The sequence below is a fragment of the Python bivittatus genome, unplaced genomic scaffold (genome assembly GCF_059951505.1).
Source record: "Python bivittatus isolate LINGU-HERP-01145 unplaced genomic scaffold, Pbiv_v1 ctg000980_np1212, whole genome shotgun sequence".
NCBI classification, from domain to species: Eukaryota; Metazoa; Chordata; class Lepidosauria; order Squamata; family Pythonidae; genus Python; species Python bivittatus.
The window spans coordinates 7,303,119-7,318,546 of NW_028277125.1; the positions used below are offsets into that span (position 1 = coordinate 7,303,119).

At 45.3% G+C, this 15,428-nt stretch overlaps 1 protein-coding gene across 1 annotated transcript in view; it reads right to left on the bottom strand.

Moving 5' to 3' along the window:
• Positions 1-15,428, bottom strand: part of EPHB3 (EPH receptor B3) — a 97,843-nt gene that overhangs the window by 5,567 nt on the left and 76,848 nt on the right. Inside the window, exons 5-15 of the mRNA XM_007426865.4 lie at positions 11,084-11,419; positions 10,058-10,182; positions 8,525-8,693; positions 8,326-8,431; positions 7,401-7,453; positions 5,136-5,258; positions 4,788-5,035; positions 3,512-3,727; positions 1,863-2,012; positions 1,564-1,757; positions 1,109-1,264 (exon numbers count right to left, since the gene is read on the bottom strand). Coding sequence (XP_007426927.3) covers positions 1,109-1,264; positions 1,564-1,757; positions 1,863-2,012; positions 3,512-3,727; positions 4,788-5,035; positions 5,136-5,258; positions 7,401-7,453; positions 8,326-8,431; positions 8,525-8,693; positions 10,058-10,182; positions 11,084-11,419 — 1,876 coding nt within the window. The remainder of the gene's footprint in view (positions 1-1,108; positions 1,265-1,563; positions 1,758-1,862; positions 2,013-3,511; positions 3,728-4,787; positions 5,036-5,135; positions 5,259-7,400; positions 7,454-8,325; positions 8,432-8,524; positions 8,694-10,057; positions 10,183-11,083; positions 11,420-15,428) is intronic.

Consider the following 15,428-nt stretch of genomic DNA (forward strand, 5'->3'; position numbering starts at 1 on the left):
TTACAAAAATGGTTCAAAATATATGTTTCTTTGTTTTGTGGCCAAGAACAGAAAATGGATTGATTGGATAGACTGCCCTCCAGTTTTCTTTTGTTAACAGTAAAATAACATCTTTTCCATAGCTCCCCCCCCCTTTTTTTTTTTGCTTCGGTCGTAGTTTTATTCAGTTGTTGGTCTGGCAAAAAGAGAGCATTGTTTGCATCCTGGTGGCCTGTCTAAGTTGCAAAGGAAGTTTTCCCACTGTGGAAAAGGTGGAGATGGGTCAGAGGAGAAAAAGAGAAAGGATGGTGGCTGGCAGAGGATGAGCTCAAGTCGGCAGCAGACAATGGTTCCCTTCCTGGGACAAGCACTGAATTTAAAGGGAGAAGAAAAATAGGAATGGTGGAGGTTGCCTGTACGGACCTTGCCTGCCGCTTTCTCCCCAGCCCAGAACCAACCCTGTTACCCAGAGAGGAATCCCTGTTACTTTCCATGTGGACAGCGATACTACCAGCCACGTTCTTGAGATGCACTTAAAGATCAGCGGTGGGGCAGCAGTTTTAAAGGGACCTCTTCTCCTTCCATCTCAAGGCCAGAAGGAAGGCACCTCCAGGTGGTTGTGTGTACGAACCCCCTCTCTAGCATTCTTGGCAAGCACTTCTCCAAGAAGCCGTCCATCACAAACTAACGTCTCCCACCATGGCCTGAAAACCTACAGGATTCCAGAAATGGTGCTCCCAAACCAGGGAAGCGGTTCTGTGATAATTTGCCCCCATGTGCTGACAATGTATCTTGGTCTCTTTTCATCAGGTTAACGGATCAGTGAAAAAGGCCCAGCATTTCTTCCAATGAGGAATTTTCCCATTCAGCAGTTAAGACCCCCTTCAACAAGGACACTTGGAGACCGAAGTGAATGTGTGCAAGCCCAACACTTACTATCGCACTCACCTGGAGACTTAGTCAACCCACAGCACACCCAGCCTGCATTGAATTTCCAGCATTTCTTCCACCAACTGCACAGATGTTTCCCATGAATGGTGGAAGGACACAGATTGGATACATTCCCAGCAGGACAGCAGATGGCTGCGTCTCCCGCCGCTGTCCTTTGCCGCCATCCCTCCCTACTTACTCAGCGGTCATTTGGGCCACCAGGTCAAACGAGGCAAAGCCGGCGTTGCCAAAGTTCTCCTTGTACCGTCCCATTTTGATAGCGTCCAGCCAGTCGCCCACAGTAGTGAAGGTAGTATAATCGGGCACCGTGCGATCCAGGAGCGGCTGAGACACGCTGCGAAGGACGAGAGAGCCCAGAGGTCAGAGGCGGCTCAAGGGGGTGGGGTGGTGGGTGGCCGAGCCACGGGGACAGGCGTGGCGGTCCTGCGGCACACGGAAGGTTAAGGGGGCCATCTGGTTCCCAGTCTACCCGTTTGGCTCTTCGCTCAGGCCCCGGCTGCTGCCTGCCTCCACCTCCCAAGGTTATATCCAGTTGGCTGCCATAAACCATGAGAACTAGAGACTTGATGCTACTAGTCCAGACAGAGCAGGTTGCCTGTGCTTGGAGAGGGCGAAGGGGCAAACGACACTGACCCAGACTGGACGCTGGCGATGACCTTCAAGCTGGCTGCGTTCCGTATAAGCTTGTCCAGCGTATTCACTATCTGTGCAAACTTGGGGCGAAGGTTGCGATCGCGTACCCAGCAGTCCAACATGAGCTGGTGCAGCGCCGTGGGGCAGTCCATAGGTGGAGGAAGGCGGTAGTCTTGCTCCACTGCGTTGATTACCTGCAAGAGCAACAGAACACGCGACTCAGTGGCTGAGACTTTGCTCCAGCCCTTCTCTTTTCCCCTTTCCTTGCAAATTCTCCCAGCTTGGCTGAGCGTACTTACATCTTGGTTAGACATGTCCCAGTACGGCCTCTCACCGTAAGACATCACTTCCCACATTACAATCCCATAGCTCCACACGTCACTGGCAGAAGTGAACTTGCGATAGGCGATAGCTTCTGGGGCTGTCCACCGGATTGGGATCTTACCACCCTGCCAGAAGATACCACCACACAATTAACTCGGGGTCACCTCTTGGTTCACCTGCAAGTTCTAGTCACTGCAAGAGATGGGAGGCTACCCCATGATTGCCTAACGTTGCTTGGAAAAGACATGTGCTGAAACCAAGGTGTTTCCCACACCTGTCCTTGCAAAGAGGGGGTTACCTTAAAATGGCTGCCAATTATAGATAGAGAATTGTTTGGGAGAAACTGCGCATTCCTGCAGCCCATTGTCTCCTGAATATTACATTACTTTCCTTGGTGCTCTCAAAGCTTTATTTAAAAGTCTTTGGGAAAGACCAGGAGGCACAGAGATCAGGGCTGAAACTGAAATCCAATATAGCTCACGACCAGTAGCATTAGTTGGAGTATCCATGGCTGTTCATTACTACATCAGTTTCAATAGGAGTGAAAACGGTTGAATGTTAATTCACAGGGCAAAGGGGCCTTCAAATTAGGAAATCTTGGAGAAAGATAGGTTAAAACTTTCCCAACCTGCAGAGAGATTAAGAAATGGAGCAAATCTAGGGAAGGATTTAAACCATGGCCCTCTCCCTTCCTCCCATCAACTAAAATGCCACAACTAGCAACAGGTAACATTATGTAGGCTGCAGAGTGCAGCCACAGAAACAGGTGTGCCCCAAAGTTTCAATGGGAGGGTTAAATGTCTATCTGACTTTAATTATATAGAGGAGCTGGGCCCTCTTTCGGTGCAAATCTCCTTCCTTTAACACCATGGATGGCCCAATGAAGACCGAAGTTGCTAATTTTGGTAGCTGGATCTGACCAATAATCTTCCAAGCCAGTATTTATTTCCAAGAGTCATTCATTAGAAGGTAATATTGTCTTCCACTTTTCTCCTCCTAAGCAGCTGGCATCAAGAGCTGGACTGCTTCTGACAGATCTACTCTTCCATGATTTGGTTATATCCCTCTTAAAGCCATTTGGGTCAGGAGTTATACCCTGTGGCAGTATGTTCCATAAATCAATCACCCATTGCATTAACATGTATTTCTTCTAATAAAGTCTCCTCTGAGCCAAACTCAAATCCTAGTGACTTCATGAACATATCCAAATACCAAAACCACTTCTGTGCTCCTGCCAAAGAAATGATGTGGACATGTCCATGAAGATGCCACCCACTGTTTAATCTACAGTGCTAGGTTTTCTTGGTTGTCTCCCATCCAAGTAATAACCAGATTCAACCTTGTTAGTCTTCTGAGATCAGCCACGCTCTGCTCATCAATCCCAGATCTATTCCTGAGCAATTACACAGGATATTTCCCTTCATGTAATTTTAGTTTTGCCTTGGCAGGATTCCTCTCTTCCTTGAACTTGGGGGGGGGGGGGGGTTTCTAGCAAGTGGGACCATTGAGTGAGCTCCAGGTCTTTGACCAAAATACAGATTCAGTGGGATGGGGATTCCACACCCTTCTTTGCAAAGCCTTCATGACAGAAGGAAAGAGAGACGTCGTCAAGATTTTCACCTACCAGTGAACTGGTGTAGGTAGGGTCAGATGGATCGTCCTCTAAAAACCGTGAGAGTCCAAAATCTGACACTTTGCACACCAGATTGCTGTTGACAAGAATGTTGCGGGCAGCCAGGTCCCGGTGCACGTAGTTCATCTCTGAGAGGTACTTCATACCGGCTGCAATGCCACGGAGCATGCCAACTAGCTGGATCACAGTGAACTGCCCGTCATTCAGCTGTTGGGACGACAAAGGCAGATTTCAGACACGTTTTAGGAAAAATAAAATCCTCTGCTCTTTATTCACAGGAGTGGCATAAAAAGTCCTCCCACTGACTCTTCTAATATTGTTCAGTGAGAGCAAGATCACCAAACAACTCTATTCTCCCCAAAGCCAAAGGGGGTTGAACGGTATTTAAAAAGATAAGGCGCTCATGACTAAGAGAAGTTTCATCCTGCTAAGTATCAGCATCCTATTTCTAGCCAGCCAGGCATCTTGAGATGTTTTCCATCTCGGATAGCATGAGCTGTTTTGAAGGCAGGCCTGGTTGGAAGGAGTTACACCCAGAGTTCTGAAATGAAAGAATTTGTAGATTCCCAATGCAACCACCTTGCCTTGCAATGTCTTCTCATCAAGCTACTGGGATTACAAGCACGTTTGGGAAACACCTGGAAAAACAGAGAGCCAGCTGCATGCTGGCCTTGGCCCCTGGGCTAGAAAGAAGTGTGAAAGTTCACCTCGTTGCTTGGAAATAATCCTGGGTGGTGTACAGCAGAATCAATCCTCCTTCCAGCTTATCTCCCTGTTCTCCTATTGTACACAATCACTTTACGCAGTGCGGTCGTGACATAATAAGAACCTTGGCTTTGTTTCTTTTCAGAAGAAAGTCATGTTCTCAGGGGGAAAATAATGCATGCATGCAAATGCAGAGGTGATTTCTGGCAAAAGTCTGGGCATCCCCAGGAGAAGCAGGCAGCAGATGCTTTTAGTTGCCCCTGCCATCTCTCTTGCACTGCCAGAGATGGAACCCTCATGCCAAAGTCAGCCAAGGCTTGCCAATCTCGGCCCAATTTCTAAATCTGCCTTATTTCTACATGAATTCACTTTTCTCCTTATATATACATTGGAAAACACAGATAACCCTCTCGGGGTTTTTAGTTTGCAGGCCACACCAAGAGAAACCTGAGTGAAGAAGAAAACCAAGTGTGTTTGGAAGCCCTTGCAGAAGAAATGGATGGGCTCCCTTTTTTGGAAAGAACTCTGTAAGCGTTAAGGGAGAGTAGAGGTTGCTCCTCACCCGGAGGAAGGAGTCAAGGGCGCAGTTCTCCATGAACTCTGTAACTATCATGACTGGCCGACTCTTGGTGACGACGCCCTCCAGATGGATGATGTTGGGGTGGTCAAACTGTCCCATGATGCTCGCTTCGCTCAGGAAGTCCCGCCTCTGCCGCTCCGTGTAGCCCACCTTCAGTGTCTTGATGGCCACAAAGATTTCCCGCCTGCCTGGCAGCTTGAGACGGCCCCGGCAAACTTCCCCAAATTCACCTGGGGAGCAAGGGAGAGAGGAGACACCGCATCATAGCCAGCCCTTCTGCTTTCTCCTCCCCTTGGGGACAGTCAGCTAGGCTGCCACTGGGTGACTTGCCTGCTCCAATCACTTCCTCGATTTTTACACAAGAAATGTCGATTTCTTTGGCAAACTCCCGGACAGCTTCATTTGGGTCCTCGTAGGTGAAGGGGTCAACATAAACCTTCATTCCTGGAGTGACTGCAAAGGCAGAGATCAGAAGAGTTGAGCAGATGGGAGAAAGAGATTGTCCGCTAGTATCTGTCAGCCTTACCAGGTAGACCAGAGAGAAAACGTGACCAGATAATTAATTCTATTTTATTGTAAAGCTACAGGAATAGAACCTTGCAAATCTGAAAGTACAATTCTCCTGCTGTCTCCTTTAAAGCCTGAGAAACTAGGGAGGGTCCCTTCTGAGCCTCTTGCTCCACCCACTATCCACCTGTGGGCTATGCTGCCTCTCATCTGACTGTTCCCTTGGCAGCATCTCTTCTCCCCATCTCCCAAAGTCTTTCCCACATACCCTTACCTCGTTGGAGGAGGCCATATTTAAGGCTCATTCCTATCAGAGACCCCTATCTCCAAATCCAAGATAGATAGATAGATAGATAGACAGACAGACAGACAGACAGACAGACACACACACACACACACACACACACAGACACACACACATAAATATTTTCTTCCTGATTATCTTGGAGACTGGAAGCCCAGTAGCAAATTATGCAATTGAAAACAAAAATAACCTGAATAGGCACATTCATTGTCATGAGAATTACAGTATATGATCTCACCACATTTAATTTACAAAAAATACCTTTGCAGGGCACCATGTCTCTCTCTCTCTCTCTCTCACACACACACATACACGAGGGTATTTTGACAATTCTTAGACTTTGGGATAAAGCTTAAATTAATCCTAAATTATCAGGGTTTGCTAAGTATTCTTCTGAACAGACTAATATTCTGAAAATGATAATAATAATACAGTAATGACAATAACCGTATCTGAAATAAAGCAATATATTAACTATGTTAAAAGGCATAGTGTAAATTATCATGTTATAATTATAATTATGAAGTAATTTATAGTGTGCCCTTTAACACAGTGTGCACAACAAACTAATTAAATAACAATTAAAACACCAGAATGTGAAGACAACCAAACATTACTAATCTTTACATAATAACATTGCAAAAACAGAAGTTAATAAAGACAACTTATTTATAACAAGTAAGTAAGGAAAAGCAGTTTAAGATATGTGCAGTCCCATACCTTTGCAAAGTCATTAATAAAGCAATTAATTAGGCAATAAAACAAATAAGATCCTATTGGCCTTCTGGAAGGGGGCGACGAGCTGGCTTTTCCCCCAGGCTCTGGGGCCAGGATGTTAATGGAGCTCTGCATAGGCTTAAGTATATACAATATGTTAGCAATGAGATTTTTTAGGGGGCCAGAATTAGTTCTCTTTAAACTGATTGCACACTTGGATTATATTGTTATCTCTGTTCACCCCCCAGAGTCCCTCTGGTAGATGGGCGGCTAGATAAAGTTGCCTAATAAATAAGTAAACAATTCAAGTCATTAAAAATCCATAAAATTAAAATTTGAAAGTTTATGCAATGTTTCTCAACCTTGACAACTTTAAGATGTGTGGACTTCAACTCCCAGAATTCCCCAGTCAGCATGCTAGCTGGGGAATTCTGGGAGTTGAAGTCCATACATCTTAAAGTTGCTAAGGTTGAGAAATACTGGTTTATGGGATACCAAACTAGCTAAGGTTCAGAGTTTACAAGATTGCCTTGCTTGTGCACAGCTTCTTCTAAGTGCATGAGCTATAAGGAAGCCCCAGTTTGGAGGTTACATATCACCATGGCAGTTTCCCTAAGGGTATCAAAGATGATGCAAACTCTGCAGTTGTTGTAGGGCACGGATCATGCCTACTACCTCCACGCAAAATGTAAGAAGTTCAGTCCTTATGCTGCAGTAATGAAAGGGTAAGCAAATATCTAGAGAGGTTACAAGGCAAATTTTCACATGCACCATGTTGTAGAGGGCAGAGGGAATGGCCTTGAAGGATAGGAGGAAGAGCTGCCACCAAAGCAACAGTCAGATAAGAGAGGCTTGAGCCTGGCCCAAGAAAATAACATGAGAAAACGTCTCAGACAAGCCCCTACCTAGTTCACACACAGATAAAGGAAACTCATTCAGACTTGCAAGATTCTTTCCTATAGCTGTTACAATAAAGTACTCCTGACCTGTATGTCATTGGTTACATTGTCTGGTCTACCTTGTTGAGCTGACACATGTGGGGTGTGCCACAACAAGGTGATACTCACTGTATTGCTGCAGTTTCTCAGTGTACTCTGATTCGGTATTGTTTTGCTGCTTCCTGACCAAAAGAGAAAGGAAGAGTCACTTATAATGCAAGTTGTCTACAAGATCTGAGCTACATTGAACTGCAGTGGCTTTCACCATTTCCCCAAAAATCTAAACACTGATTTTCAGATCAGAGATCATATGCCAGCAGCTGGATGTCCACGGGCTTGCTTTGGGAAGGTTCCTTGCCTCCAAAGCTGCAATAACAACACTCACCCAACCACACCAACCCTGCTTGTTATCCATTAGGCCTGTGTGGAGCAACTGAGAGTTGCTTGGATGAAGTGGTTTGCATCATGGAAGAGACGCAATCCATTCTGTTGATTGAAGAGGCAGCACGCTTTGCCTTCATGAAGTAAGCAGTGTTGCCTCAAACTGAACTGGGCCAGTGTGGCAAGAGAAGGCATTTCAAGGACTTCTCTTCAGCGCCCATCAAAGCTTCCAGGCTGGGCAGCTTTGGGACATGGCGCAGGATTTAGCATGCACCAAAGCCACCCAGCCTGGAAGACCTTCTCTGTCCATCCAGGCTGGCACACACTGCAGACAACTCTATAGCATTTGCCAAAAGCCACCCAGCCTTCTCCCACAGTCCTTCCCAAATAAGACTGAAAGGGGCTGTAAACAGAGTGAAGTGGAGCAATGTGGTTACTTCACTTTGCTTTTAGAAGCAAGGGGGCTACACTACACCTTTGAGGGGATTCAAACTTTCTGAGGAGCTTTGCCCAGCCCTCTTATTCATGCACTCTCATATGTAGAGGATTCCCAATTAACCCATGAGACTGAAGACTTGGGCCAAGCTCTTGGAGGAGCTGGTATCTAACTTGTTTCCTCCCGTTCCTGGAGCTCCAGTGCCCAGGTAGCCCCAAGCCATTCAAGAGATGGTACCTGAAGCAGACAATGGCGATCACCACCACTGCTATCACAAAGACAAGTCCTGCAGTTGCTGAGCCAACAATAAGAGGCAGTTCCTGGAAGCTCTTGCTACTGGAGCCTATTACAAGTTGGATGAAAGAAAGGAAAAGAGTTAGGAAATGGGAGCAGGAGAATAGGGTAGAAAAGATGGGGCAGATGACAAATTGCATACCATCCTCAACTGGTGTCCGAAACTCCATGGGAAAGCTGTATTGGCCATAACCTGCCACTGTGCGAGCCCGGACTTGTACCACGTATGCAGCATTGGGCTTCAGTCCTTCCAGGCGCACCAAGTTCTTCTGGCTAGTGACGGTGTTGGCAATGCCATCAGTCTGGCCTTGCTGTGGAGAAGAGGAAAGGTGCATCTCAGGGCCAAATCCAGCCCTTCCTACTATCAGATAGTGTGCCTGGACTGAACCAAAATATTGATCTATCTAGTCCAGCTTTGTATAATCTGGAAGTTTAGCTTTTTGATCTGGGACTTCCTGGATCCACATCATGTACTCAACCACTGAGCTACAGCCTCTTTTTGAAGCTATGGCTTTGATCAGAATAAGCAAATTATCCAGGTCTGTTAAAGACTGGGTGCATGTATTTGGCCAGCACATTAATTTTTCCTAGGATTAACTTTATTTAGTATCGTTTTGGTGACCACCACAAACCCAGCCTGTTTTGCATAATTTTTGCTTTAATGTGTGAACCCAGAAAGTGTATTCAGTAAGCAGGTTAAGTGTGTATCTGAATGCAGTCAGTGACTCTCCCTAGAAGGAAATGGATCTACAGGAAAACTATTCAGGATTATCCAGAAGTTTCCTCTACACAGATTTCTAGTTACTATTTGAAGAGTAGAGATACCCAAGGAGCTGTGTTTTGGTAACAGATAAATCTCCTATAGATAGGAAGTCTTCCTATTTTAATCATCTTCATCAACTTCATCATCATCACCACAATCATCATCATCGTCATCAACTTCATCATGTAAACAATACTACCAATTGTTGGAGGAACTCCATGTATATTAATCTAATCATCCTGATAACAACCCTCATGTCTCATAACCCTCATAAACCCCATATTATTAATAGAAAATCTAGAGATACAAAATTCTGGTAGATCTAACCTAGGGGTGGACAACTTGCAGCTAGAGACCTCATTTCTAAACTCCCATGGAAGAGATTGGTAAAGCTCTCCTTTCTTTCCCTGTATTCACCCGCTTGAGAGAGGGAGAGAGAAACTCTCAGAAAGAGGAAAAGAAAGGTTTGAGAAAGGGGTGTCCCACTTCCTTCTGGCTTTGGTCCCACCCTTGAAAGAAAGTGCCCCATGATGATAGAAAAAAGATGGTTTATCATAATCTAAGGCAGTGTTTCTCAACCTTGGCCGTTTGAAGATGTGTGGACTTCAACTCCCAGAATTCCCCAGCCAGCATGACTGGCTGGGGAATTCTGGGAGTTGAAGTCCACACATCTTCAAGCGGCCAAGGTTGATAAACACTGATCTAAGGGACCGAGTGAAAGATCTGAATTGGGGTCCTTCTGGCTCCCGGTTCTTGCACATCAGCTACAACAAATTTGCACCACTATTTCCCCTCTCACCGTGAAGAGAAGTACGCTAAGTCTCTATTATGTAGAGATGAACGTCTCTCTGGGAACACCACCTGATTCTAAGCCCTGCTTGGACTCAGCTCCTGCCAGGAAAAGAAATGTACCTTCTCGAAGTACTTGATCTCATAGTCCAAGATGATCCCGTTGGGCTGCTTTGGAGGCTCCCAAGAAAGGGTCATGCTGCTTCCGGTGCTGCCATGCAGATGCATTGTGGGAACTACCGAGGGAGCTGCAAGAGGTGGGTGGGAATTGTTAGCAACCTTCCATCTCAGTTAAAGCAAGTCCCCACTCTTAACAACAGTATGGTTCTCATGGCAACAGAAAATTTCATGCATAAATGCTGTATTGGTCACTTAGGGTAATTTCTTGTTTGCTATCTTGTAGGAGCCCTGAAGCAGCCACACAGCCACTTCACACAGCTTAACGGCTACTCAACGTCCAAATGGCATTCACTTCACTGTGCTCAAAAGAGCAGCGTGAAACAGTTTGTCGATGCCACCTTCTTTGCTAAGAGAGTCCCTCTGTGGGAAGATCCTTCCATGCTACAGAAATTAAACTCTTCTTGTTCTCCTCCTCCTGCATAGATCCCAATATCCTTCTCAAATGCCAGCAGTCCATATCAAGGATACTAGTAGTTTTCTACCAGTTGCAAGAGAATTGCAATTTCCAAATTTGGGAGCCTTCGAAAATCAAAAGTGTTATACATTTATAAAACAGGAACAACATATGCAACAGCTTTGGTCTGTACTGTATCCTTCCCCTTTCATGCCAGCTGTTATCTACTTCTCATTTCAGTGCAGGTCTAGGTATCCAAACTCATTAAAAAAAAAAAATCAGCCTTGGAACAGGACTGCTTAGACTTTGGGAAAAGAATGATTGTTTGCCATATCACTTGCATTACCTCACTTGTAAATACTTCAAACAAATGAACCATGCATGTGATTTCTTTGCAATAAAAACCTGAGCAAATCCTTTGGTTAGGTCAGATTTCTATTGCTTTCCCCCAGGATTTTTTGGCAGGAACAAGATTCCAAACTTAACACAGCAGGATCCACACTGGCTCGATGGAGCTTACCATGAGGAGGTCCCAGGGAGAGAAGGAACTATGGTTCTTCCTGGGCAGCACTTACCTGCCTGATTGGTAGTGATGTTGACAGAGGCAAACTGGGGGTTCTGGAGACTTTTGCTGGAGACACCATTCACAGCTTGGATTTCAAAGGTGTACTGTGTGTGGGCCATCAGGTTGCTGATGTAGATGTGCCTCTCAGTCAGACCAAGTTGGCGGGGGACAAACTCCACGTTGTCATCACAACGCATGCACAGCCGGCGCTCCACATTACATTTCTTGCAGATGACATTATAGAGCAAGTCATCCCGCCCACCCGAGTCTCGTGGTTCGCTCCACTCCAGCACTAATGACGTCTCGTTCACGTTGGAAATGACACTGCGTGGGGCTGTCGGCACGCCTGCAAGAAAATCAGAGGACCTCAAGGCATCTCAAAATTCCTTTCCCAGATCTGAGTGTGTGTCAGCATACCACGTGGCGTTCTGAGTTGGTGGGATTCAGCAGCACAATGTTGGCCTTGCGAGGTAGATGCTAGATTAGAGATCCTAGTTTGCTTAGAATAGTATGACTGTGTTTGGGATGAAACTGGAGTTTGGTTGAGCTTGTGGCTTTCTGGCTGAACTGGGCCCAAACTTACTATCAGTAGGAATGTCATGATGGGCGTGGAGGTCACTATCTCTGGGACCATCGGGTGATGCTTGTGGCATATGGAAGGTCACAACATAGAATATGAAACAAGTAAGTGGTAAAGCATGTGGATTAACAAACAAAAGACAGAAAACCAAGTAAGCTGTGTATCTGTGAAACTAAGAGAAATGGGTGTGATGCAATAGATTTGAATGTAGCTGATTTTGTGGAGTAGAGTTGATGAATACCATGCAGAGAAGAGAAAATATAGATTTAGCATGAATGAAATGGCTAAACGTATATCAGAAAATATGAACTGGTGTCCTCTAGGTTGTTATGGAAAAAAAGAAGAAAACCTATGTTGGCAATAGATGCATGCACAGTCTAGTAAATGGAAATTATGAAAGAACCAGAGGATGAGTTTTGAGGAAAACTGCAATATTCCAAATGAATGTGATCTGGGGGTGGGGGTGGGAATCTGGTAGGTGACATGAAAGGATGGGTGGAAACAAGATGAGGGAGTACTCAAAATGAGATTGGGCCATTTGGAGACCCAAGAATAAATCAGAATGGTAAGCATGTCAAGAAAAACATAACAGTAAGTTGAAAGCTATGGGAATGGCTTATGAAGTTAAGAAGTGAGGAATGTAAAACAATAAGAGAGAGAGGGTCAAGAATTAATGGTACAGAGTGAATATAGCAGTATTGTAGAAGTACAAATGGGAAAACAAGTACATGAAGGAAGAATGAAAGGGCTGAGAAGAAAGGGAACTCCAAGAAAGATGTGATTGTATGGGGCTGATGAGATCCACAAAAAGAAAGAGGGGAGAATGTATTGTCGAAGGCTTTCACGGCCGGCATATGATGCCTGGTGTGGGTCTTCCGGGCTGTGTGGCCGTGGTCTTGAAGTTTTGTTTCCTAACGTTTCGCCAGCACCTGTGACCGGCATCTTCAGAGTGCAGGAGCACAGACAGGAGCAGTTCTGTCACAGATGCTGGCGAAACGTTAGGAAACAAAACTTCAAGACCACGGCCACACAGCCCGGAAGACCCACACCAGCCAAAGAGGGGAGAAGTTTGAAGAAAAAAGGCAGTGAGGGAAGCAACGTGTGGATGTGAGGGAAGCAACGATGGTTTACAATGACGGACACATACAGAGAGGGAATGGGGTTAGTATAATTTAGATTTAACTTGATTTCCTCCTATTTTCTTATCTCCGGCCTTTAACTTGTTTGACTTGTTGCATCTTCCTTTTTTTCCTGTTCTTTGTGTAACACTGTTTACCCCGAAAGGCGTATGATACCTATGCCCAGAGAATGGACGGTTTTTCAACTGTGGAGGGCAACTCTTTATTGTGAAAATGGTCATTTGGGCCACCAAAGCCATAATGGGAGGAATAGAACTGTTAGCCTTTTCTTTTTTCCTTTTCCTTTTGCAGGAAGGGCTTACGTTTTTAAAACAAAGGCAACTTTTTCTAGAAGTTTGCTAACTCGCCACCAAATTTCAGCCGTGTGATCTGGAACAGGGCAGGGAGGGTGGAGGGCGAAACTTGATATGGAGCTTTTTTAAAAATGCAAAGCATCTTGCTTTTATTTTAGGGTGTGCAAAAATAGTCTTTCAAAATCTTCATGCTATTCACAGACTGAGGGCATCGATGGAGACGAGGAACATTTTATTACATGTTATTTGGATTAAGACAACGTTCAATAGTAATTTGGTTAGGGTAGGATTCTCTTCTACGAAACTTGGCTCAGATAATACTGAATAAATAAAAATTGTAGGACATACTGCTGGATAAAAAGAAACAATGGGCCACGTGATCTGGAAGAAATAAGGACCAAGAGTTGATTGCTTCCGTAATAAAAATGATCCACTCGGAAACCAAGTCTTCGTTTCTGCTTATGGACAACATTTTGCTAATATTTTCCAGGGAAAGAATTGTTTTTCAAATAGTTCAGGAGACAATAAAAATACTTAACTATATTAGATTACATTGATCTTAACAATCCATATGACCTCTGTAAAAAAGGAGAAGCAGCAAATTTACAGGTACATCTCTTTTCTCTTCCAAATTGACCTCTAAGGCTTTTACAAGTTTATAGTGTATCTTCGTTTGAACCATGGAAGAACCGGCTATAAAGAAGCCCCATTGGGTAGTATTTATGACATCACTTATATGTCCTTCTCCTTTCCATCCAAGTTTCTGAAGTTGCTTTGCAAACATTCTGAAAATCTTGGCAGGTTCTTAAATAAGACACTGGATCGGTGTTTCTCAACCTTGACAACATTAAGGTGTGTAGACTTCAACTCCCAGAATTCCCCAGCCAGCCATCTTAAAGTTGCCAAGGTTGAGAAACACTGCATTGGATGAACTTATACATGAATTCCTGTCTTGCTTTCAAAAATAAAATTGAAGTCTCCTTTGAACAGAACTCAACCTGTTGACTTCATGGACATGTTTCTGTAGTGGTTACTTCCTCTTTTTAGGATTTCTTTTTTTTAAATTTTCCAGTCTAACCTACAGGACTGATATTCCTTGGTAGTCTCACATTCAGGTTCTAATCACTCGACTCTGTTCAATTTCCAAGGCAAAACAAGGTCACCCAGTCTAACTTTCCTATTTCCCCATCTCAGATGGACACTATGGAATATGCTATGGTGGAAAGCAGAAACATACAGGTAGTCCTCGCTTAACGACCGTAATGGGGACCGGAATTTCTGTTGCTAAGTGAAGTGTCATTAGACGAAACATCATGTCACCACACCGCTTAGCGACAGCAGTTCCGGTAGTCCTGGTTATGGTTGTTAGGTGAGGACCTCGGGCTTCTCCTGCCCTGTGTGAACTGCTGGCTCCATCCTGCTCCCTCCTCCCTGGCCAGGCCCAGCGAGCTCCCTTCAGCAGATGAGGCTCGGCCATCCTGCCATGCTCGCCTCCGCTTCAACTCTCCCCACCCACCTATCTCCCCCCATCTCTGCCCTTTTTGCCGCCCTGCACTCCGCTGCTGCCGCCACCTACCCCTGCCGCCCTCAGCTGCCCTTCGCCATCTTCTTCCTCCCACCACTGACAAGGCATGCCCAGCCAAGGCAACTGCTAGCCCTTCGTGACGCCTCCGTGAGGCCTCACAAATGCATTGCGAGGTGTCGCAAAGTATTGCAGAGGCCTTGTGGAGGCCTTGTGAAGGCCAACAGCTGCCTTGGCCGGGCACACCTTGTCAGCAGCGGGAGGAAGAAGATGGCAAGTCAGCTGAGGGCGGCAGGGGTAGGTGTGGCGGCAGAGTGCAGGATGGCCACAAGGGCAGAGATGAGGGGAGGGGAGATAGGCGGGTGAGGGGAGTTGAAGTGCACACTGCAGTCATAAATGTGGGCAGGTTGCCAAAGGCCCGAATTCTGATCATGTGACCACTGGGACACTGCAACAGCTGTAACTTTGGAGACCGTCATAACTACCATTCATTCAGCGCCATCGTAACTTTGAATGGTCACTGAACAAATGGTCGTCAAGCAAGGACTACCTGTATATTTAACCCTTAAGCTGCCCACATTAGAATTACAGCAAGAAGCTGAATAGTTACGCCTCCAGTATTAAACTCTTGCACTTCTGGGTTGCAGGAGAGAGGTGCAGGTAATTCAGATCAGCCCAAATTCTATTTTTCCCCTATTTATTATATTTTGGTTGTTATATTTCACCCACTATATAACCCCTGTTTAACTCTTTGGCATAGATTTGGATTTAACTCATTTTTTACAGGAACCCTAAGAGATGAGGCAACACATCATCTTAGA